At 55.2% G+C, this 21,322-nt stretch overlaps 1 protein-coding gene across 2 annotated transcripts in view; it reads right to left on the reverse strand.

The window, feature by feature from the left end:
- The window catches only part of LAMA5 (laminin subunit alpha 5), a 97,386-nt gene that overhangs the window by 1,938 nt on the left and 74,126 nt on the right, over window positions 1-21,322 (reverse strand). For both annotated transcript variants that reach the window (XM_075020480.1, XM_075020473.1), the window contains exons 33-79: window positions 20,645-20,760; window positions 20,141-20,352; window positions 19,703-19,907; window positions 19,331-19,475; window positions 18,606-18,746; window positions 18,055-18,216; window positions 17,800-17,901; window positions 17,631-17,714; window positions 17,138-17,368; window positions 16,446-16,559; window positions 16,032-16,159; window positions 15,728-15,808; window positions 15,069-15,283; window positions 14,399-14,499; window positions 13,736-13,916; window positions 13,308-13,451; window positions 13,073-13,224; window positions 12,887-12,997; window positions 11,732-11,843; window positions 11,007-11,177; window positions 9,818-10,014; window positions 9,606-9,722; window positions 9,374-9,528; window positions 9,009-9,150; window positions 8,601-8,703; window positions 8,403-8,516; window positions 8,103-8,282; window positions 7,563-7,705; window positions 7,137-7,322; window positions 6,715-6,851; window positions 6,112-6,265; window positions 5,840-5,973; window positions 5,553-5,715; window positions 4,930-5,061; window positions 4,569-4,720; window positions 4,055-4,187; window positions 3,630-3,770; window positions 3,282-3,412; window positions 3,032-3,199; window positions 2,804-2,936; window positions 2,505-2,662; window positions 2,192-2,378; window positions 1,774-1,926; window positions 1,495-1,654; window positions 1,279-1,409; window positions 1,084-1,174; window positions 104-223 (exon numbers count right to left, since the gene is read on the reverse strand). In XM_075020480.1, the coding sequence (XP_074876581.1) occupies window positions 104-223; window positions 1,084-1,174; window positions 1,279-1,409; window positions 1,495-1,654; window positions 1,774-1,926; window positions 2,192-2,378; window positions 2,505-2,662; window positions 2,804-2,936; window positions 3,032-3,199; window positions 3,282-3,412; window positions 3,630-3,770; window positions 4,055-4,187; window positions 4,569-4,720; window positions 4,930-5,061; window positions 5,553-5,715; window positions 5,840-5,973; window positions 6,112-6,265; window positions 6,715-6,851; window positions 7,137-7,322; window positions 7,563-7,705; window positions 8,103-8,282; window positions 8,403-8,516; window positions 8,601-8,703; window positions 9,009-9,150; window positions 9,374-9,528; window positions 9,606-9,722; window positions 9,818-10,014; window positions 11,007-11,177; window positions 11,732-11,843; window positions 12,887-12,997; window positions 13,073-13,224; window positions 13,308-13,451; window positions 13,736-13,916; window positions 14,399-14,499; window positions 15,069-15,283; window positions 15,728-15,808; window positions 16,032-16,159; window positions 16,446-16,559; window positions 17,138-17,368; window positions 17,631-17,714; window positions 17,800-17,901; window positions 18,055-18,216; window positions 18,606-18,746; window positions 19,331-19,475; window positions 19,703-19,907; window positions 20,141-20,352; window positions 20,645-20,760 (6,823 nt within the window). The remainder of the gene's footprint in view (window positions 1-103; window positions 224-1,083; window positions 1,175-1,278; window positions 1,410-1,494; window positions 1,655-1,773; window positions 1,927-2,191; window positions 2,379-2,504; window positions 2,663-2,803; window positions 2,937-3,031; window positions 3,200-3,281; window positions 3,413-3,629; window positions 3,771-4,054; window positions 4,188-4,568; window positions 4,721-4,929; window positions 5,062-5,552; window positions 5,716-5,839; window positions 5,974-6,111; window positions 6,266-6,714; window positions 6,852-7,136; window positions 7,323-7,562; window positions 7,706-8,102; window positions 8,283-8,402; window positions 8,517-8,600; window positions 8,704-9,008; window positions 9,151-9,373; window positions 9,529-9,605; window positions 9,723-9,817; window positions 10,015-11,006; window positions 11,178-11,731; window positions 11,844-12,886; window positions 12,998-13,072; window positions 13,225-13,307; window positions 13,452-13,735; window positions 13,917-14,398; window positions 14,500-15,068; window positions 15,284-15,727; window positions 15,809-16,031; window positions 16,160-16,445; window positions 16,560-17,137; window positions 17,369-17,630; window positions 17,715-17,799; window positions 17,902-18,054; window positions 18,217-18,605; window positions 18,747-19,330; window positions 19,476-19,702; window positions 19,908-20,140; window positions 20,353-20,644; window positions 20,761-21,322) is intronic.

Here is a 21,322-nt window from a genome sequence, read left to right on the forward strand (position 1 = left end):
GGCTAATAACAGGGCAGGGGGTTAAGTACCTCTTACTTGCACCAGGAGTAGTATCTCTTGGCTTTGGGGTATTTTGTTTTGGAGCGTGTCTTTCCCAACTCACCTGGCAGCCCTCCCACGTAGAAGGTCGCCCTTGTGCTGGGTGCAGCAGCCTGGCTGGGTCCCACTGTGTAGTTGCCTTCCGTGTCCACATCAATCTGGATTATGTTTTTCCATTTGGTAACTTCGAAAGAAAACAACAGTCAGTGCTGCTTCCCTACCCGCAGAGCAAGTCCACCTCCACCCTCGGGCCCAGACCAGTGCTGGAGCAGAGCAAAACTACTGGGAGGGTGAGAGGACCTGGCCTGGCTCTTGGGAAACACCCAGAGTCTGGACAGCCTCCCCAAAATCTGTCCCACAGCCACCCATAAAGCACCATGCCTTGCCCTAGCGAAGAGGACTGCCCTCTCCCAGCGAGGCAGGATGGCACATGCCGAGCGTAAGGGGATCAGCTCAGACGGGCTCCAGTCATGGATGGGGAGGGGTCCTGTAGCTGAAAATGCACCAGGAGCACACGATGGCTCTCACCCAGTGCTGGGTCAAGCAAGATGAGGGCTTAGAATAGAGCTGTGCCAAGATGGGGGCTGTAGCTGTGACCCCCCCATCCCCAGAAAGGGCTTGATGCAAAACCTTACCACTTGCTCAATGGCAACTACGTTAAAGGCTGAGTTTTGCCTGTACAGGTGTGAATCCTGCAAATCATGGGTCCCAGCTGTGGGCTTTGAGCCCTTTGGACACACTCTGCACCAGAGCAAGTCAGGCTTTCATTTTCAGCAGGACACGACATCCGTGGCCTCGCCGGCTGCTCCATGACCTGGGGAAACACCCTGTCTCCTGTCCACCAGATCTGACAGCACTAACAAGATCAGGCAAGGACTCTTATTAATTAGAAAATGACTTAATAGAAGCTTCAATCTCTCAAGTTAAGTGCATATATGTGGGAGCTGGGGTTTAAGGAAGAGCCCCAGGCTTCCCCTAGGAGATGTGGGCTGAGGAGCAGGAGTGGAGCAGCGTCCCAGAGCCAAGTGTGGGCTGTCACCTCACCTGCAATAGTGTGCCACTGCCCGTCGCAGAGAGATGGGCACGTCACCGATGCGGAGAACTCATCAGCTCCAGTGTTCACTCTCACAGTGACCTGGTGTGTGAGACAAACGCATTAGAGCCCAGTGAGCTGAGCGGGATGGGCAGGAGACGGCCGCTGCCTCTGAAAACCTGTGAGGAAGCCACCCCCCCCACTACCTTTGTCTCCTCCATGTACAGCAGGAGATGGTGGCTTCTCCTCGTGCCGACGTGGAAAATGAGGCCAGAGGCACTGCGGGGACGGACCTCCAGTGTCACCTCCAGGTCCTGCTCAGTCACCACTGCATCAGCTGGAAGACAAATGCCACTGGTGAGGAGAGGGACAAGGGACCTCCCCCGAGATGTGTCCCTCCCAGTCCTGGGGCCGTGGCGTACCTAGGATGATGGACCCGCCATCTGCAGCGAAGAAGACCCCGCTCTCCAGTGCGCCCTCATAGCATGGCGTCACCCCGAAGGTGCGTGAAGGGGGACCCAGGGGCCTCCCGTCCAGCTGTGGGTTCCTCAGGCAGCCGTCGAAGCTGGAGGCCGACGCAACCTGCAGAGAGGCCATGGGAGTGAGCGCAGAGGGGCTAAAAACTGGCAGGCATGGCGTGATGCCACGGGACTGGGAACTGGCAGAGATAGACCGATGCTGTGGGACCACCAAGCCCTTACCGGTATGTGAGCCTTGGCTTTTCCAGCTGGGACCCCCCCTACATACAAGGGGGTTCGGGCCACAAAGAGCCCTGCAGTGGTCACTGCGGCATCCTGGGCTCGTAGCCCATCGATGACCAGCTGGGCTCGGCTCTGGTCTCTGCTGAAGAAGACCTGCAAGGACCAAAGGTCAGTGCCAGGGCTGGGGGCTTCCCAGGTCGGGAGGAGTCCCAGGGCTGTGCCCAGGGAAGGGAGACCTCAGCTCGGAGGTTCAGCCAGCCCTGGCTGTATTTTTGCTGTCCCCTTTGCTCCCATGGGACTGCGGGTGTCCCGGGTGCAATTAGGAAGCGATGCCCAGAGCAGAGCTGCACCGAGCTAACCCCTGCAGGGGAGCGATGTGGCTCGGGGAGGTCCTGCCGAGCCCTGACCCTCTACTCACCGTGTGCCACTGCCGGTCACGGTACTTGTCTTTGCTGCGGATGCGCAGCCGGCGCCCACCGACATCCAACAAGAAGACAAAGCGCCCGTTGGAGACAAGGAGAGCCATAAAGGCACCCTGCTCGCCTGTCACGTAGAAGAGCAGCCCGCTGGAGGAGTTCAGCTTCACCTCCAGGGAGAAGTGGGACCTGCAGGGACACAGGGAGGGGGTGATGGGAGCACCCTGCTTGCCCACAACTGCAAGGGACACCTGCCCTCCAAGCGATGGTCCCTGGGGCCAAGCTTGGGTGGGGTGGACACAGGATGAGCCTCACCTCTGCCCAAAGGAGGCTGGGATCTCCTCGAACTCCCAGCGACTGCTTGGGGTCCCCCCAAAGCGGAAGGTTCCCCTGGCTGCGCGGGGCTGTGGGTGCAGCCGGCAGAGCCTGTTCTGATCGTGGCGGCGGTCCTTCGAGGCAGGCTTGCCCGGCACCTACAGAAGATGCACCAAGGAATGGAGTGAGGGGAGCATCCCTGTGGGTGTCACGGGGCAGAGGTGGTTGGCGAGGGAGCAACAGTGGCATCTGAGGAGGACGGGCAGGAGGATGTGGGGAGTTTCAGCAGCAGCTGGTACCTTGTGTTTCCGCCTGTCCTTCTTCGGAGTGACTCTGAGCTGTTGTGGCTGCTCACCCCAGGGACAGCTCATGGTTACGTTGATGCTCTCCACATTCTGCTGCAGGTCCACCACCATCTGTGGCTCTGACATCCTACATGCAGGGAGAAGAGGTCCCTGTCACCAGGCCAGCTAGGAGGTGGGAAGGGGCCGAGCCCTGCTCTCCAGAAGTGGCACAGAGATGCTCACCGCTTGACAAAGACATTCCCGATGCAGCCGGTGAGGTTGCTGAGGGCACCCGGCTCCGGTGAACCCCCAAGCTGGAAGAGCGGCCGCCCGTCCTGCCGTCGCTGCCGCCGGCCAGGCCCAGCGCCTGTCGCAGTGTCCTGCCGTTCATCATCCACGTACAGCCGGACCCTGTGGGGGATGAGCAGCACGAGCTGAGCAGCTCCCCGTGGCTGTTGGCACCCCATCCGCCATACACCACCAGGACACGTACCCACGGGCATCGCTGTAGAAGGCCACATAGTGGGTCCTGTCATCTGCATAGGCATTTTCAGTGGTGACTTCGGTTTCCAGCAGGTTCAAGGCCAGCTGGCCCCTCTGGAGGGACACCCGGCACATCCCCTCCTGCAGAAAGCATCACCCCATTGCTGCTCAGCAGCTGAACCCCCAAAGAAGGCCCCATTTCCTCACCACCCTCCAGGAGCTCAGGGTACAGATTTCACTGCGGATTCACCCTCTGGCCCCACCAAAATCCCCCCTTTTCCCAAGCACCATCCTCAGAGCAGGAGCAGATGTTCCTGTCCTGCTGCTGGGATACCTGGGGGGTCTTGCAGGTACCCACCTGGGTGGTGTGGTGGTAGAGCAGCCCCTCGCGCTGGCTCGTCCGGAAGCTGAAGCCGCTGTAGAAGTCCCGCAGCCCTGGCACATCCTTCAGGGCCAGGGTCAGGTAGCCGTGGCCGTGGACGCTGACTGAGCGAGCCACCTGCGAGGGACACCGCGGAGGTGAGGCGAGAGCCCAGCCCTGGCACCTGCAGGGGTGCTGGGAGGGTAACTGAGATGCTCAGGTCCTCGCTGGGTCTGACCAGCGCTACGGCCAGCCGCATGGAGCACCTTGCCACAACCCCCCTGCACCGAGGACCTGGGGGTTTTATGCTTGTTTCTGTGTGAACAAGGGGAGATCGAGCCTGTCCTGCAGGTCCTGTGCTCCCTTTCCCTGACAGACCCTTTCCCCACCATGCTGGCCAGGCTGCCAGGGCTTGTGCTTACCAGGAGGTCTGAGGTGCACCCGTAGCTCACGCCGACGGTGCTCATGCGTTTCAGGTCGACGTATTTGCCGAGAGCCTTCAAGCCCTTCATGCAGCCCCGGATGGGCCCACCCGTGGGGAAGAGTGCTTTCAAGCTGCAGGAGAAGCAGGTGGTGTTACCAGGCCAGCCCAGCCCCAGGCAGGATCTGGCCCTGCAGCCCTTCAAACAGAGTGCCTGGGAAGGACGTGTGATGGCCACGGGTATCTCCAGTGCCTCGGGCACAAGGCTGCTCCAAAACACCCAGCATAGCAAAGGAGGACTCAGTGACACCCACCAGCACCTCATCCCTCACCAGAGATGGAGATGTCCCATCCTCAAAAGCTCATGGTGATGGGCAGGAAGAGGAAATCTTCCCCCCAGAGCTTCAGCAGGGCCCTGACAGCCCTGGATGTGGCTGGGAAAGGGGCAGGGCCACCACCGGGGACACTGGAGGGGAAGATGTGGACTGTCCCACCCCACTGCGGGCTGGACCCACCTGGGGGGCAGCGCAGCTGGGGGCACACCACCCAGGTAGTAGGAGACGGCATTCTCCAGGGAGTTCTCCTGCTCCACCATGAAGATGGTGAGGCGCTCCAGCCGCACCAGGATGCGCTTCTTGTTATTCATTTTGAGGAGAAAAATCTGGATCTGGAGACAGAGGAGAAAAATGATCTGCCAGCCTGGGGCAATTAGGTCCATCACAGAGAGCAGCAGGAGGTGTCGGTTCATAGCTTTAGCCAAAGAACTTCCTGCAGCTCCACCCCACCAAAAAAATACACAAGGGTCCAGGTATCCCCTCTACGCTCCAGATGAAGAGCCCTCCAAGAGAGCCGGGCAGGCGGCTTGTTCCTCCTTACCGCTTTGTTTGTGGTGCTGCTGATGGTGAGGGAGGAGGAGTTGCTGCTGGGTTTTGCCACCTCCAGGCCAGTGCTGAAGTCATAGTAAAGCACCAGCTTCCCATCCCGGATGGCCAGACACAGGAACTGACCCTGGGGGAGGCAGAATGGACACTCAGCCCCACATCCTGGTGTTCAGCGTGCAGTCATGGTACTGAGCCCGACCTGTCCTTTAGGACTGGTGGGAGCAGATCCCACTGCCAGTGCCCTGACACATTGCTGTCAATGTTCCCACTGCCATTGCCCTGACACTGGAGCACAAGGATAGCACTGCAAGCTGGAAATGCTCCTTGCAGTGCTACCTGCTCCAGTGAACCCTGGCCCAGCTTGGAGGGTCTGTGCTTGGGTGCTCTCCAAATTCAAGGGAGTCCTTCCAGCACCAGAGAAGTGATTGCTGTGAGGTTTTGGTCCAGCCCTCTTGTGGCTTTTAACAATAGTGCAGAAATATTGCTCAAAGCAGCCCTGCCACCTCCAAAGCCCTCTTCTCACCAGTGTCCTGAACTGGGAACGCCTACAAGTGGGGCTGGAATTGTCCCATCCCAACAGCTGAGGCATGAAGGCTCCCCAGGGGAGCAAGCACCTGCCTGGTTCTCCAAGAAGAAGAGGATGCCGTTGTAGGAGACCACACGGATCTCCTGCTCGAAGCGCTTGGTCGTGCCAAACTGGCTTTCAAACTTGATCTCCGCATAACCAGTGCCATCAAAGTAGGAGCCGTCAGTCAACCAGGGGTCTCCTGTGGACTTGGACCTGAGCCACACAAGAAGAGGCACGAGGCATCACTCCAAAGCCAGCTGCCATGCTCTGGAGCAGCTGAGGGTCAAGGTAAGTGCCATGGACCAGAGCTGCCACCAGCCTGGGCACAGTGCCCTACCTTGCACAGGGCTTCTCAGCAGTGGTATCCAGCTGGAAGGTGCGTTGGAAGTTGTACAGGCTCACCACCTCCTCGTTCAGTGTGTCCAGCTCCAGGCACCCACGGTAGTTGGGATAGCGCAAAGTGGGAGGAGGCTGGGAATGAAACCGGACAGTTAGGGCAAGATGATCCTGGTTTTCCAATGAAATCAAGGGTTTTCCCCTCCAAGAAGCTCCAAAGGTATCACTGATACACCCTAGAAAACCGAACCTCCCCCCTGCTGCCTGTCTCACCGTGAAGCTGGAAGGGTAGCCACCCACGTAGAAGACCACGTTGCGCGGGTCGAGGTTGAGCAGCCCCTGCTCCCCCTTGGCCACACTGTCTCCCTTGGTCTCATGCACCGTCTGCCTCTCCACGATCACCGACATGTGCCCATACTGCAGGATCCTGCAGCAGGGAGTGGTGGTCAAGACAAGGGGAGACCCCAAAAGAGGAGCAAACCCTGCCCTCCCTGAGCAAAGAGCCTCCCACACACAGCCCCACCAAAAAGGAGTGCATCTCCCGCTGGGGACCCCCACAGCAGCAGTGCATTGAAAGGACTCAGCACTCATGTTATCAGCACTGCCACAAGGCTGAATGGACCCTCCATGATGAACTTCATCTTTCTTCTCCTACAGGCACCCCCAGACCCTCCATGACCTGGTAAGACACCATCTCCCTGCTAGTTTTTTTTGAGGTATCTCAGTGTTGATCATTTAGGGATGACTGGATGATGGAGTCTACAGCAACCCTGCAAGCCCAGGACCCGTCTGGGCTTGGGCATAGCACTACCTACATCTGCTGCAGGGACAGTCTCCCACTGAACTTCCTCAGGATGCATCCCATCAGTCTCCTACCTGTTGATGCTGATAGTAGCAAACTGCTCTCCAATATCCTCATCGACGGTTAGGGAGGCTGGCTCCTCATTGCCCAGTTTGTAGATCCACTGCACTTTGCGGTCCTTAAGCACAATGCCCAGGTAGTCTCCAGTGGCCTGAATGCAGGGAAAGACAGGGCCGCACACTGGCATTTGAGACAGACGGGAGCGCCAAGTGATGCTCTCCCTGATGCTCCCAGGGCTGCACCAGCCAAGCACCCCCATTCGCACTGTTCTCCCCATCCAGGCTGACAGCTGCACCCAGAGCCTGTTTATGTTCCCCAAAAAGACACTCAGGGAGCAGGAAAAGGGTGAGGGGCTGACGTCCAGGCATGATCCCTCATTGATGCTACCAATATGGGCTCCTGCTGCCCTCCTCCTGCCCGCACAGCCCCATCTCACCTCCCGGCTGCCCAGGTACAACACGAACCGCCCCTCCTCTGTCCCGTCCTGCCGTCGTTGCCGGCTCCTGGGCTCGGGGTTTTGGATGTAGAATTTCAGGGATGTATACGCTGCCAAATCCTGCAGGTTGCTGGGCATCCGGACCTGCACACCCGAGCTGCCGTTGAACTTCATGGGGACTTTAACCTGGAGGGAGAGAAGTCCAAACCCACGGCATTGAAACCGCTGCTGCTGCCTCTCTCGTCACTGCCAGCTCTACCAAGTCAAAGCATTTTCTGGAGTCTTCCCATGAGAAAAGGACCCTGCCTGGTGGCCCCAGAGCTCTTCTAGATATCCCTCCCATCTGCATCCTGCCCTCAGGTAAGCCCTCACTCACCCCAAGTCCCCGGCACCCTGTGCACAGCCCTCACCCTCCCATGAACCTACCTTGCTGGCGGCGTTCCTCGCCTGCGTGATGAGCTGCCGGATCCGCACAATGTTCTCTGACACGGTGGCGTTCTTGTTCCTCCTGTTCTCCAGGCTGCTCAGCTTCCCCAGCAACAGCGGGATGGTGCTTTCCAGGCTGGACACTGGGGTTGGAGAGGAGCCAGGGGTTTTGAAGGTTAGTGAGGAAGGGAGATGTAAAGCCAAAGTAGTTTTGAGACATGCAAGTCAAAGCAATGGCAGCTGGGAGCAGAGTCACAGAATGTTCCCCTAAATCCAGAAGCCTTAATGGGGCACTGTGAAAATGCTCTAATGCGTGTAATTTCCTGCAGTAAAGGTGTAAGCGATATAGACATTGCAGGGAGAGAAAAAAAATTAAGGGACAGGACTTAAAGCACCCAGTATTGGCCGCCACCTCCCTCTACTCTTGACCTGGAGCTGCAAAGCGCAGCTTCCAAAAGCACAGAGCTCTCTGGGGACATCTGTCCATGCACGAGCTCATGCCAGACTCAGCCCTGGCAGCTCAGCAGGCTCAGCACTCACCAGATTTCCTGGCATCCTGGACTGCCTGGTTCAGGTCTTCATTTCGAAGGTCTCCATACTGGTCTTTCCACTCATCCAGATTCTTCTTCATGGTGCTCAGGGTATCTTCCACTCTTGCAGCTGTTTCGTTGGCCTCGGCAGCTGCTGCTTTGGCATTCTGGATTGTCTCTTTTGTGTCCTCTGGAAAGAAAGGACAAAAATCTCTGCGATGGCCAGGAGCTGGGAGGAAACACCCTTGTGTCACAGCCTGGGTGTGAGGAAAGGAGCAGAGAGAACCAGCCTAGCTACCCCAGGACAAACCTTGTTCCCTGCCCAGCATGTCCTGCACAGACTGGAGCTGGCTCAGGAGCTGTTCCTTCTTCACACGGAGGTCAGCCAGCTTGTCCCTTGCTGTCTGCAGAGCACCTTTAATAGCTGCAATTAAAGAAACGTATATGTTGTGTGTTGGATTTCGGTCCAGCCCTAAGGACATCACACCCTACAAGGAGCCTCTCTCACCCCCATTGAGTTTTCTCTGCTCTCTCCTCACAGCCTCCTCCAGGTTGCTGCTGTTCCTCTTCAGCTCTTTAGAGATGGCCCCGAGATTTTCTGATATGACACTCTGTAAAACAAACATGCACTGCCTGGGAGTCTGAAGAGGAGTTCCAGTCTCCGGTCCCAACTGCACACAAAAATGCTCATTCAGACAACCGCAGTGGTGTGTGAGGCTGGGGTGTGATGGGTAGACCCAAACCCCCAGAATCTGGCCCCAGCTGTGGCAGAAGCTCTCCTCACTGGCACAAAACAAAGCGCTCAAGTGTCAGAGGGAAGGGGCAGCAGAGCCCTACGTGAGGGTGTGAAAAGTTGGAGGACTGTCGAGGGAGTTTGGCTTCTGCTCATCTTCACGGGGGTCCCCACAGCACATACCATCAAGGCCTCGCTGGCTGCCTCATCAGCATCGTGGGCTGCTCGCTCGGCTTTTTTCACAGCTTCAATGATGCTGGCGTAGGCATTAGAGGCATCGATCGCCCGCTGGATAAAGCCATCCTGGTTTGTGCCCTGGATAATGCTGTGTTGGAAGATGAAGCCGTCAAGTCCACGAAGACTGCTCTTGCCAGCCTTTGTGTTCCCTTTGGGGAACCCCTTTGGGTTCCTCATCACAACACGTTCTCCAGCATAAAGCTTTGGAGACGGCATCTGGCTGCTCCCCTGCCATGGTGTGGGGCTGCAGTTTCCCATCCAACTCTGGCAGGAGATGGTCTGACTACTGAGTGTCAGGACCCATTCCTCACCTGGACAGGTTCCTTGCAAGCTCATCCAGGAGCCGGGCATGCTCTTCCGCCTGCTCCACAATAGGGATCTTGCTGCTGGCCGGGGAGAACTTCTTGACCCGCTCAGTCAGGGGCAGCTTCGCCCCATCCAGCAGGGCTGCCAGCTTCTCGTACGCCTGCAAGGACACACGTCACTCCTGAGGCCTGCTACCCCCTTGCACTCTGCCCATGCTGAAGCACCTCCATCACTCACTTCCTTTGCAGTCTCCATCTTTTGTAGGAAGTCGGAGACGTGGGCCAGGGAATCCTTGGCCATCCTCAGGGTCTCCTGCACCAGTGCATGCTGCTTTTGGAGTTCCCGGCTCTTTTGCTAGACACACAAGACGCAGGGTTAGGCACTGGCAGGGCTGGGGCAGGCTGCCCCTTCACTGTATGCCCGTACAGGACCACTTCGTGAAGCTCTACCTGACTCTCCTCCAGGTTGTTGCGGTTCAGGCTGTTCAAATCCTCTGTCTGCCTGGTTTTGTTCACAGCCTCGTTGAGGGCGTCGCGGAGATCCATCAGCTGGGAGCTGTGCTGTGCCAGCCGGTCCCGGATGCTGCTCACCAGGTCCTGGTTGGACTGCCAGCGGGCGTGCAGCTCATTCTTCACCTGATGCAGCACTGAGGATGGAGAAGATGAGAACTATTGCTAATTCATCCTCCTGTGTTAAAGGGCTCTTTCTTTGCTTGGCTGCAGAAAAGCCTGGTTCTGGTCTTACCTGGCAGGTATCAAGGCCAGAAGTGACGGTCTTCCCTCCCTCCCTCTTTCATAGAATCAGAATCATTTAGGTTGGAAAAGACCTTTAAGATCATTGAGTCCAACCGTCAACCCAACACCACCATGCCCACTAAACCATGTCCTGGATAGCAGAGGATCTCATCCAAGATTGTCTCCAAATCCCCAGTGCTGGTGAGAGGGATGGGATCTTTTTCAGAAAGACACCCAACCATGCCTGAAAGGCTCCAGATGATGGAGAAACCCCACCTGAGGCCTGTTCCAGTGCTTGATTACTCCTGCTGTGAAAAATTGCTTATTGCTAGCAAGAGCCAGTTTATAATTCCAGCTTTCAGGTGCTGCATTATGTTTTGCCACTGCCTGTTAATCAGAAGCCCTTCCTTCCCGCAGCACCAGCGTGCCTGGTTATGCAGTGGGACTCACTCCTCTCCTGCAAAGGATGTTCTCAGGACAGCAGAGCTACTGTGGGTGGTGGGCTGCTGGTTGTTACTCTGAAACCCTTTCCTGGCACAGTGAATATGAAGAAACATGAGGTGACTTATTCACATCCACATGTGATGTGAATACATCACATAATAATGGTAACTCCTGTTTCGAAGTGTGGTAATTTTTGGTCATCAAACAGAACTACTCCACTAGTACAATCTGCTCTAAAATTTGCCTTAAGGGAAAAGGAACCACAAATGATACCACTGGAGTGTCACAAGGGACTCTGAAACTACCGTAAAACTTGTTGGGGGTGCCTGTCTATAAAGAGCACTCTCCAAATGTGACCATGATGTGTAGCATCGGCATGGGCTCCAAGCCAGGCTATCAAGAATGGCTAGACCCAGCAGGATCTGTGCAGCCCTGTCCCATGCCACTGAGCTGGACTCACACTTCTGAGCCTCCTCATGCTCATGCCTTGCCAGCTCTTCCTGGCTGCCTAGACTCCGCTCCTTCATCTCCCTCAGCATTCTTTCCACCTCAGCCATCTTCTGCCGAAATTCCTCAGTGGAGGTGGTGCTGGTGTTTGCTGCGCCAAACCTGGCCATCTGCCGCGCCAAGTCTGCAGAGAAATCCACATCCCCTGTTAGTATTGACCAACCCAAGTCCTTTGCAATCCCCCGAGATCCTTCCTCTCTTACATCACCCTCAACAAACTGCAGCCAGCTTTCATGCAGTACTCAGGCACCCAAATTGCTCGAGATCGCTCAAAAGTATTGCCCCACATTTGTGTCTCCTTGGCTGTTACAGTAACACATGCTACATCCTAAGCATCTTTTCGTGGCTTTACCTCCTCTCCTAGATCCAGTCACTCCCTGTTTCGCTAAATCTCTCCTGAAGCAGTAGCGCAGATTGCCCCAGTTTTATGCATTTTAATAACATTTGTGCAAGTTTAATGTGTTTTTTCTGAAGATTCTGTTTAGCCAAACAGCTAGGACTCACAATAAGCCTGGTCTACCTGAACAGCCAGAATTCTGCAGGGATCTCCATTTCATTTGTACTTCCCCTTGTTTTCTCCACGGCTCTAAGTGATGCAGTACTCAGTGCTGTTTGAAAGCAAGAGCATGGCATTCCCAGCAGGAGAAACCCACAAAGCAGAGACCCTTTTTTACCTACCTGTAATGCCTTTCTGAATGCTTTGGATATTCAGCAGGAGCTGCTCCCCCCTCTGGTAGGTCTCTCTTGTGTGCTGCTCAATCTGGTTTGCTTCTCTGTGAGTCATTGTCATCTACAACAAAAACCACTGGCTTAGCTGAAGTATGAGATTATGTTTTATGTGATCTGTCAGCATGAAAGATACTCCCCAGAGGCACATAAGGCTCGGGAATGTACAGCTTTTGACGTCTTTGAACTATGTCTCCTCCAACAGCCTGCCCTGTGGTGCTCACCTACAACGCGTTTAGTGATGGTCTTATTTAGTACCTTCAGAGAAGCAAAAGCAATAAATGCAGCTCCAATGCAACAGGCTCTGAATCCTGAAACAGCCCTAAGACCGCAGAGGACTGCACTATCCTGCACTCTTAACACAGGACAAGCCCTAGAGCCTGGAGCCAGGCCCACCTGGGTCCTGACCACGACACAAGAAGAGATGGAGGGCTGCAGTTTGACCATTCAGAGCGTAGATGTGTGTAGATGTATGTATACACAGAGGCAGTTTGTCCATGCAGCTGCCCAAGGACATGCATCATCAAATAGAGACTTTTCCCTCTCCCTTAGATTAGGAGCAGGCAGTTTATAAATCAAATCAGATCAAATCTTGCTCAGTTTTTAAGTTCTCTGAAGACAGGACTGGTGTTTTTTAGACTGTATAGAGATTGCATCTTGCAAAAGGTGTTACTGTACTGAGGCCTCCAACGACTATTACAATAAAAAGTGTTGACTCGTTTGCTGACAGGGCCCAGGCACTCCTGGCCACAGCACGGATACATCCAGGATGGACATGGATGTTTACATTTCCTTCCTCGTACGCTTCTTCTATAAATGACATTTTGTTGAATTTATTTTTACTGGTTGAAGTTGGAGCCGCCTCAAAAGCAAGTAATTGAGAAACAACCATCAGTATCACAAGACATTCAACAGCACTCCAAGGCAAAAATGCAGGTAATCTACCTTGAGCATCTAAGTAAGAGACCCCAATCCCCAAGCCTAGTGCTAGCTGGGTAGGAGAGATCCATCCTGCCTGAACTAGGCTCCTCACAGCCTTCAAAGGCCACATTTTAGGTTAAAGGAGGGACTCATGCTCTGGCAAAGGAAGATGGAGAAATACCCTACTTTGTGCTGCAGTGCATTCAGGTCCTGCGTGAGGTCCACGTTCTCGTCCTCCAGCTCGTCAGCCCTTTGTCTGACCTTATTCATGGCTCTCTGGTACTCACGGAGCTGGTTCTGGAAAAAAAGAGATGAAATCAGGCCAACAGGCCAGGAAACGTGGGCGAAAGTGATGTCAAGCCTTCCACGTACAGCGACAGTTGCCATAGTGCTGTTGAGACCGTGGAGGCGAGCCCAGGCGATGGAGCTGGCGTTGAGGTTGACCAGCTGGCTGCGAATGGAGGGGAAGGACATCTCGATGTTCTGCAGATCTTCCAGCAGAAGCAGGACACAGCTGTCGCACACTGCCAGGGTAATGGAGCGGTCAGCACAGGGGCCTTTCCCGTGGCTTCCCTTACCTCTTTCCCGAGGACTGCAGGATACAGACCTTCACACCTCATGCTGTCTGGGCCATTTGCCACGGGGATCTCATACTCATGCATGCAGACGTCACACTGCTTCCCCGTCAGTCCGTTGGAGCAAGTGCACTCCCCAGTGCGCGGGTCGCAGGAGCCGCCTCTGCACTCACACTCTGCCAAGTTTAAGAACAGGGAAATGCCCATGACATCGTTTTGTGCTGTCACCACCCCAGACAGAGGGGAAGGAGTGGTTTTATTCCAACTGTGCAATTGCATCTCTGCTTATCTACATGCCACTGCTGGGGATTTCCCTGTGCAACCTAGTAACATGCACAGGACCCCAGATAGCAGCAGTCAGTTGTTTTCCACCTTTAACAATTCGACAAGCACACATACCACCACCGCCTTGTCCCACTCCTCCACATGCAGGACCCAACCCCCAGGAAGCAGGACTCACTTGTACAGCCGCTCTCGCTGAAGCCCCAGTAGCCCGGGGCACACTGCTGGCAGCGTGAGCCGCTGACACCGGGCAGGCAGCTGCACTGGCCAGTCTGTGCGTGGCAGCTGCTCCCCACAGCACCGACATCGCAGTCACATCTCCGGCAGCCAGAGCATCCCTCGAAGCCATAGTATCCCTCCTAGGGAAAAGCAGGACAGTGGGTGCCCTGTTCAGCAAGAGGGCATGCGTGCCTCCCTCCTGGGGCAGGCTGAGGTGACATTGGACCCCAGCTTGCTTTCTAGAAGTGTCTTCACCACAACAAAACTCATACCAACATGGCAAAGATGTGGAGCTGCAGTAAGAACCCAGACACACCACAGCACTGCCCTGCAAACCTGCCCTTGCCCTGCAACGCCCAAGCTGGACACATACAGGAAAATGGGGTTTATTGCAATTTCCCAAAGGGTACCCACATTATTGCCCAGGCTGCAGCTGAATGCTGCTGCTGCCTCCATTGCTTGCTGCCAGATCATTAATAGATTTTTGCCATGTATAGGCAGGTCATGCAAATCCAGCCTTAACCACCTGGCTGCCAGTACCGCTCTGCTCATAGGCCTGGGGATGACACGCCGGTGCTGTGCCAAGGACAAGGCACCATCCCAGTACACAGGTGGCCCTTACCTCGCAGCGGTCGCAGTGCTGGCCTGTCACTCCAGTCTTGCAGAAGCACTGCCCAGTTTGTGGATGGCATGAGTCAGTCCCACAAGGTGAACAGTTGCATTCTACCAGGGAAAAATACACCCAGTTATACACTGAAGAGCCTGCTCAGTCACTCACAAACCTTATTCCCAACATGGAATCCCATTTCCCCCTTATCTATCACAGTCAGAGCGAAGATAGAGCCTCTCTCCTCTTGGATTTGCTCCTCCCAACAACTTACTCCTACGATACCTGCCCAGGGCAGATGCCCTTTTGTGAACTGCAATTTGGCTCCTGCTCCTCAGAGGGAGATGAGCAGTGCTGGGAGTGGGCTGTGCAAACCCACACTCCCGAGGGATTGACAGCACCGCTGCGGTGGTAGCTGCTCAGGGCAAGACCATTCCAGTTTGGGTGTGGTTTGGCAGCTAGCATTCGGGGGGTGGATTGGAGGTTATGGAGTTGTGATGCTGGAGGGAAGGTTTTTGGAGTTGGTTTTTTTCCTTATTGTCATGTTTAGAGGATGCCTGCAAGGTGTGCAATCAAGCGTGTGACTCACTGGGGCAACGCACAGCCTGGCTAAGGTGCTAAACACATCCACAGTCAGTCTATCCATCTTCCCCCCACCCCAGCGCTTGCTGCCCGCCCCACTCACGTGTGCAGTTCTTGGCTGCCACCGCGTCCCCGTAGTAGCCGGAGGCGCAGACCTCGCACCGCGCGCCAGCCGTGTGGTGCATGCACCCCGTGCAGGCGCCCGTCAGGGAGTCGCAGCTGCTGAACAGCATGTTGGGATCCGTGTTCCCGCTGCAGTCGCAGGGCTGGCACGAGCTGCCTATCACCAAGGGATTGCCGTAGTATCCTGGGGCACACCTGGAAAAATATGGCAAGTTAAAACACAGTCAGGGCATTGGGGCGATCCCTGCAGCTCATGCCTGCATCATGCTTGAGTTGTGCAATTATAACAGCGCAAGCATCCAATACTTGTAACTGCTGCAACCCTCAGGGATCTCAAAGCACTTTGTGTTTTGCCTCATGATACCTCAGAAAGCTGCCTTTATCACGCACTGCAAGTTAAGGCAAAGCATAGCTAAGGAATACACCCATGGTAACAATATATCAGCAGCAGAGACAGCAATAGGGCATTTGCAGGCTGAAAAGGACTGAAAGAAATCCTGCCAGAGGTAAGCACACTGGGAGCAGAGCCAACCACCTCCTCTGCAATCTTTACTAGGACAACTTCTTTCCTGCCACAGCAGTGGCTGCAGGGGACTAGTGTGTCTGAGGCCCCTGAAGCATGGGTGCCATGACCCTTACCGCTCACAGTTGGGTCCAGCGTAGCCGGGCTTGCAGAGGCACTGTGTGTTGGAGCCCTTATGGACACAACCAACGGCAAAACTGAAATGATAAGGGGTAAACAGGAAGGTGCAGTTAGCCCTGATGTGTTGCCAGGGGAGCTGATCATTTGGTGTGTGCTGCTGGGGCCTTGGGTAAGAGGCCATGGCCAAGGCTGGCATTGGGACACCCACCAGTGCCAAGTCAGTACCCCGATGTGGCACAGCATGGCTCCCAGTGGTTAAGCAGTGAGGCCAACTAGGCAATCCCATCTAAGGGTCCTTACTTGTTGGAGGCAACTGAAAGAGGGCACGGACATCCAACACACTGCAGGCGTTCTTCGGCAGAGTGGCTGCCCACGTAGCCATCCTTGCATCGCTCACAGTGGTCTCCCTCTGTGTTGTGCTGGCAGTTCTGCAAGGAAAAGGCAGGCTGCAGGCTCAGCACTGACAGCAAGAAATGGTGTGTTGCACAAAGAATTCCTCACCAGATCTCTGGATGCTTCAGTCCTTCCTCTTTCCCAAAAATGTCTTTCACCCTAAGCTGACCCTGAGCGGGACCACCCCTGAAATGGCACATGCAGCTAATGCTCCAATTCAGGCACGGTCCTGTCAGCTCAGTTAGTATGTGAAGAGCTTTTTAATCGCACGCTACAGACCTTACAACTCCAAAATATCACACTGTTTTACTGTTTACTTACAAGGCATATCCCAGAGCCTGGCAGGCACTGATCTGAGTGGCCGTTGCAATGACATGGGATGCATTTTCCCAGAAAGAGCCCCTTGGTGTCCCTGTAGTAACCTGGAGCACATTCCTGAGGAGACAGAAAAAGATGGAGATCTGAAAAACAGCCTGATACATTCAGGCAAAGAGACTAATTTAGTTTCCATGACAGAATTCCCACAGGGTTGTACTGATGGAGAAGAGATTAAAAGCAAAAATAAAGATTTTTCAGTGCAGTTTCTTCCCGCTCCTCATCAATAAGAGATAACTGGCCAGACAGAAGGACCTATTCTTCCAAGGTACCGCATGCACTTAATTTTGGTCTGCAACACCTGAATGACTTCCCCATCATGCCTCTTCCAAGAAGACAGATGCAGCTAATGCACCTCTCCCAGGTGCACTGTGTTGTGGTGGGAAGGGAGCTGGGAGCAGGGTGGTGTGGGGGAGCCTGGGAGATGTTGTTCCTTCCCCCGGCACAACCTAAACTGTGATTTCAACTGAAGCCCTCAGGGGTCAGCTTGGAAGTTGGTACTCTGGCACCTGTGCTTTGCACAAACATCCAAACCCCACAGCTGCCACCCACACTGAGCACAAGACGTGGCCGAGGTCCCAAACGGCGGCTGTTTGACCTCCCTCTGCCTGAAGCAGCACGTCCCCTTTCACCCCTACCTGGCAGGAGTCCCCCTGGTAGTTAGCTGGGCAGAAGCACAGCTCCACATTGCTGGCACGGATGCCTGTAGCTGCATCTGTTGCCATCTCCAGGACCACACGGCGCAGGGACACGGATGAAGAGATCTGGGAGAAGAGCGCCCGGATCTGCAGCTGTTCCAGGTTTGCCAGCACCATCATGAGCTCCTCTCTAGACACAGGGTTGTGTGTCTCTGTGTGCCTGAAGTTACCCTAGGGGGAGAAAACCTGATGTTACTGGCAGGAAGAACAGGCACCTGAAAATCCAGACCAGCCTTCACTTCCCTGCAGCTGGGATGTCTCCTCTTTGCACAGGTAAAAAAGCCCCTGGATCTTCACAGCCAGTTCTGCTGCAATAGGCAGCCCCTAAAATACTGGCCTCAAAGCAACTGTCCCTTCTGTCTACACGCTAGACTTGTCCTTTCAGGGGCATCTGAGCACTTAACTTGGTACACTCTTGTGTGTGCAAACTCACCTCCACCAGCTGCAGCTGGCCTTCATGTACCTCCCCTGGGGAAGGGTAGGTGCTTTCCAGAAACATGATGCTCATCTGATTGCCCTGGGGAAAGAAAGGAAGGTGTCAGTCACCACCTTATCCTGCTCATGCATTAGCAGGGGGCACCAGGGAATTTCTCGGACTGCACCTTCAGGATCACGTCTGGACGGGACTCCATGGGAATGAACACGTCACCCCTCCGTGGGTCGGAGTGAAGCTCATAGTGCAGGTGTCCACCATAGGAGGAAACCTAAGGGAGAGCCAAATTGCATGTGTTGCTGCAAGTCCACACCACTGAGCTGGTCAGAGCTGTCCATGTTTAACCAAAGCATGAGCAGTTCCTGCAAGTCAGTGGGGTCAGGGATGTGCATGACTGCTGGTTCAGCTGCCACTGTGCTCTTACCCGGTCCCCAAGGTAGGAGCTGGGTGCAACCCAGTAGAGCTCCTGGTAGGCATCTGGGAGGTTCTTGAGATCAGCACGGAGGAGCTGCTCCCGCAGACTCAGAGTTGTTGGCACCTCCTGGCGGTCAGTGCTCAGCAAGAGCCACCCATTCATGTCAATGAACTGTGGGGGAAGAGCAACCGTAGATCTTCTGGTGGAGCTACAGAATGTATTTGGGTGCTGACGCTTCAGAAGAGCAAGTCCCAGAGCAGCAGGAGGGATGATAATGGGCTCACAACCTCACATGCATCCTGACGAAGCCACTGGAAAACTGAGCACTACCCCTGCCCCCCACCTGCCACAGTCCCCCCACGCCACGACTGAGACCCCAGAGACCAGAAAAAAGGACTGGAAGTGGGAGACGGGCACAGGGAGACAAAGCTAACCCTTCTCACAGTGTATCTTCCAGTGGGTTAGGATTAATGCAGGACAGAGACCCGAGGGCAGTAGGGAGCCAGGTGGATGGGAACACAATTGCATTGCAGGCTCTGGTGGTGCCCAGCCCCTCTCACCTCAGCTCGGTGCTTCTCAGCACTGCGGCAGCGATTTGTTGCACCAAAGCAGAAACACTTGGTGCAGCCCTTGGGGTTGCTGGCATCCAAAGAAAACGTCCCCAGGCGGCACTGGTCACACCTTGGGCCCTCCACATTTTCCTGGAAGACAAGCAATGCTCAACAGTGTCAGCAGCTCCTCACTAGACCTTAGTAGAGGACAGAGATGGCCATATGAGCGATCAAAGCACAATGATGCAATGCTGAAAGAGGATTAAGCAGTCCCTGAACAGGTTTGCTTGCACACCACCCAACAAACATTAAATTCACCCGGAGAAAGCACTTGCAAACCCTGCAAAGGGGCTGGAGTAGGTAACTCAGCAGCAGTTTAGGTCATGGCTGTCACACAGAAGCAGGAGGAGGTTGTCAACAGGGTTGACAGCTTTACCTGCAACAGGCTCTGACACGGGGCTGGACTTAGACTGTCCGTCTCTGCAGAGACAGCCCGGAGTAGGCCTTCATGGCCAGGAAAGATGGGAGAAGGAGTCTTCCAGGGTGCTCCGAACCCACCAACACATGGGGCAAGCTGGTTGCAACTCAGCACACAGGCATTCTCCTTCTCAAGCCATGCTCCCTCCCAGCACGCCAGACACCCACAGCTCCCCTAGGCTGAACCAGCTGTATTGCCAGAGCAGGAGAGTTGAGCTGAACAGAAACACATCGCGTGAAGGCATCGAAGGACTGACCTTGCAGTGACACTGCCCTGTGACCGGGTCGCACACGCTTGCTTCGGTGCCAGCCTGGTGGCAGTCACACCGCTGGCAGTTGGGGTAGTGGTAGAAACCAGGGGCACAGAGGTCACACTGTCTCCCTATGATATTGGGCTTGCACCTGGATGGGATGCAAGAGCCGCAGCATTAGAAACCTCTGTCTCGTGCTGCTGTGTGGGGAGAAGCCGGGCTTTCAGAGCTTCACCCACGCTGGCAGGGACACAGTGCTGATGAGGATTTCCCCATCCTGCACGTTTCCTCCCTGTAACCTGCTGACAAGTCCCATCACTCCAGCAGGGACTGGGGATGCTGCCAGACGTGCCCTGCACAGGGACAGAGCTCCCTCACCTGCACTGCCCGCTATCCACGTCGCAGCCCGGCTCCGTCAGCTCCTGCACGCCAGGCCGAGAGCAATTGCAGTCCTCACAGCCGATGAGGGGGTGGCAGCCGAAGGTCTGGGGCTCACAGATGACGCACTCTGGCTTCAGGGTGTGCGGAGGGCAGATGCACTGCCCTGTCACCTCGTCGCAGAGACGTGTCCCGCAGTTGCATGCTGGAAGGCGCAGAAGAGGGGCTGTGTTTGGGGGAGCAAGACCCAGGCAGCCCAAGGAGAGCATGAGGCAATGGATGCAGAGCTCAACTGCTCTGCGGGCAGCTGGGCTGTTTTCATGCAAATGGAGCCACTACAGGGCTGGAAAATGCAGCCATTTCCCAAACCAGCCTCAGCCCTGTAAAAGCCAAAACAGCAAGTGCTGGGAAAGCAGAGTGGGAGATGGGACAACTCACGCCTGCAGTTGGGGAAGCCCCAGTAGCCGGTGGCACAGCGGGAGCACTCTCGTCCGATGACATTAGACTTGCAGGGACACTGCCCGCCGAAGGGCTCGCACTGGCTGCCCCGTGCCCCTGCCTCATGGCACTGGCAGGGCTGTGCCCCGTTGTTGTAGAAGAGGGAGAGCGAGATGGCAGAGTCGCGGCAGAACCTCGACGATGTGCTGGGGCTGCAGGGGAAGGCAGGAGGAATCACTGTGCTGCACACCCCCCACAGCCTCCCCCCCACCCCCAGATCCAGCAGGACCATCCTGCAGCAACGGGTACTGAATTAGTGGTAGGGACAGCCCTGTGACACTGAGATCCCTCAAAAACCCATAGGTTTGGTCATTAGATAAGGAAAGCCTTAACCAGATGCCTCCCCTGCCACACACAGGGCCTAAGAAGGGAAGGGGTTTTTGCTCCCTGAGGAGCGTGCAGCCCATGGACAGCAGAGCAGCCACCCAAAGCCCAGGGTCTCACTTGATGTAGAAGCTGTTGATGCCACAGCTGCTGATGAAATCGTAGGACTTGTCCAGGGGTTCCTCCTGCAGGTACTGAGAGCTGTAGCTGTCCTCAGGCACCACAAGGATGTAATCCTGCAAAGTGAGGACGAGATGGGTAAGCCAGGCTCCTTAGCTGAGCCAGACAGATGCAGTCCAAAATGAGCTCACTCAAAAGTCCAAATGCACCAACTTCTCACCAGCTCATCCCTTGCTGGGACAGAACATAACACACAAAGCACCCAAGTACTTGGAAGACCAGGTATCACCTCTCTATTGGGGTCTTTCCATCAGGGTCCATCTACTCTAATGCTCTATGTGAGAAGTGGCCCAAATTCACTGGAGTAAAAAAAGGCAGGATACCCCAAAAGGGCAGCACTGGCTGTGCTTCAGCACAGAGGCAGACAGTCACTGTCATCTCAGACTCCTAGACATGAAGGCGCTTGGGTTCCAATTCTGTCTTTCAGCCATTTATCCAAATTTTGGTCAATCCTCTAGTCCTGTTCCCTGAGGATAACAATGGCTACCTGCTCCCATGATGAGGCCTGCCTGGCCAAACAATGCTATGCAAGTGCAAAATATTGCTGGGGCAGGAATAAGGCTTATTCTGGATCTTCACAAGCTACGTATGCAAAACAACAGCTTCAGCTTCTGCCTT

This window comes from Buteo buteo, chromosome 2, assembly GCF_964188355.1.
Source record: "Buteo buteo chromosome 2, bButBut1.hap1.1, whole genome shotgun sequence".
Taxonomy (NCBI): Eukaryota; Metazoa; Chordata; class Aves; order Accipitriformes; family Accipitridae; genus Buteo; species Buteo buteo.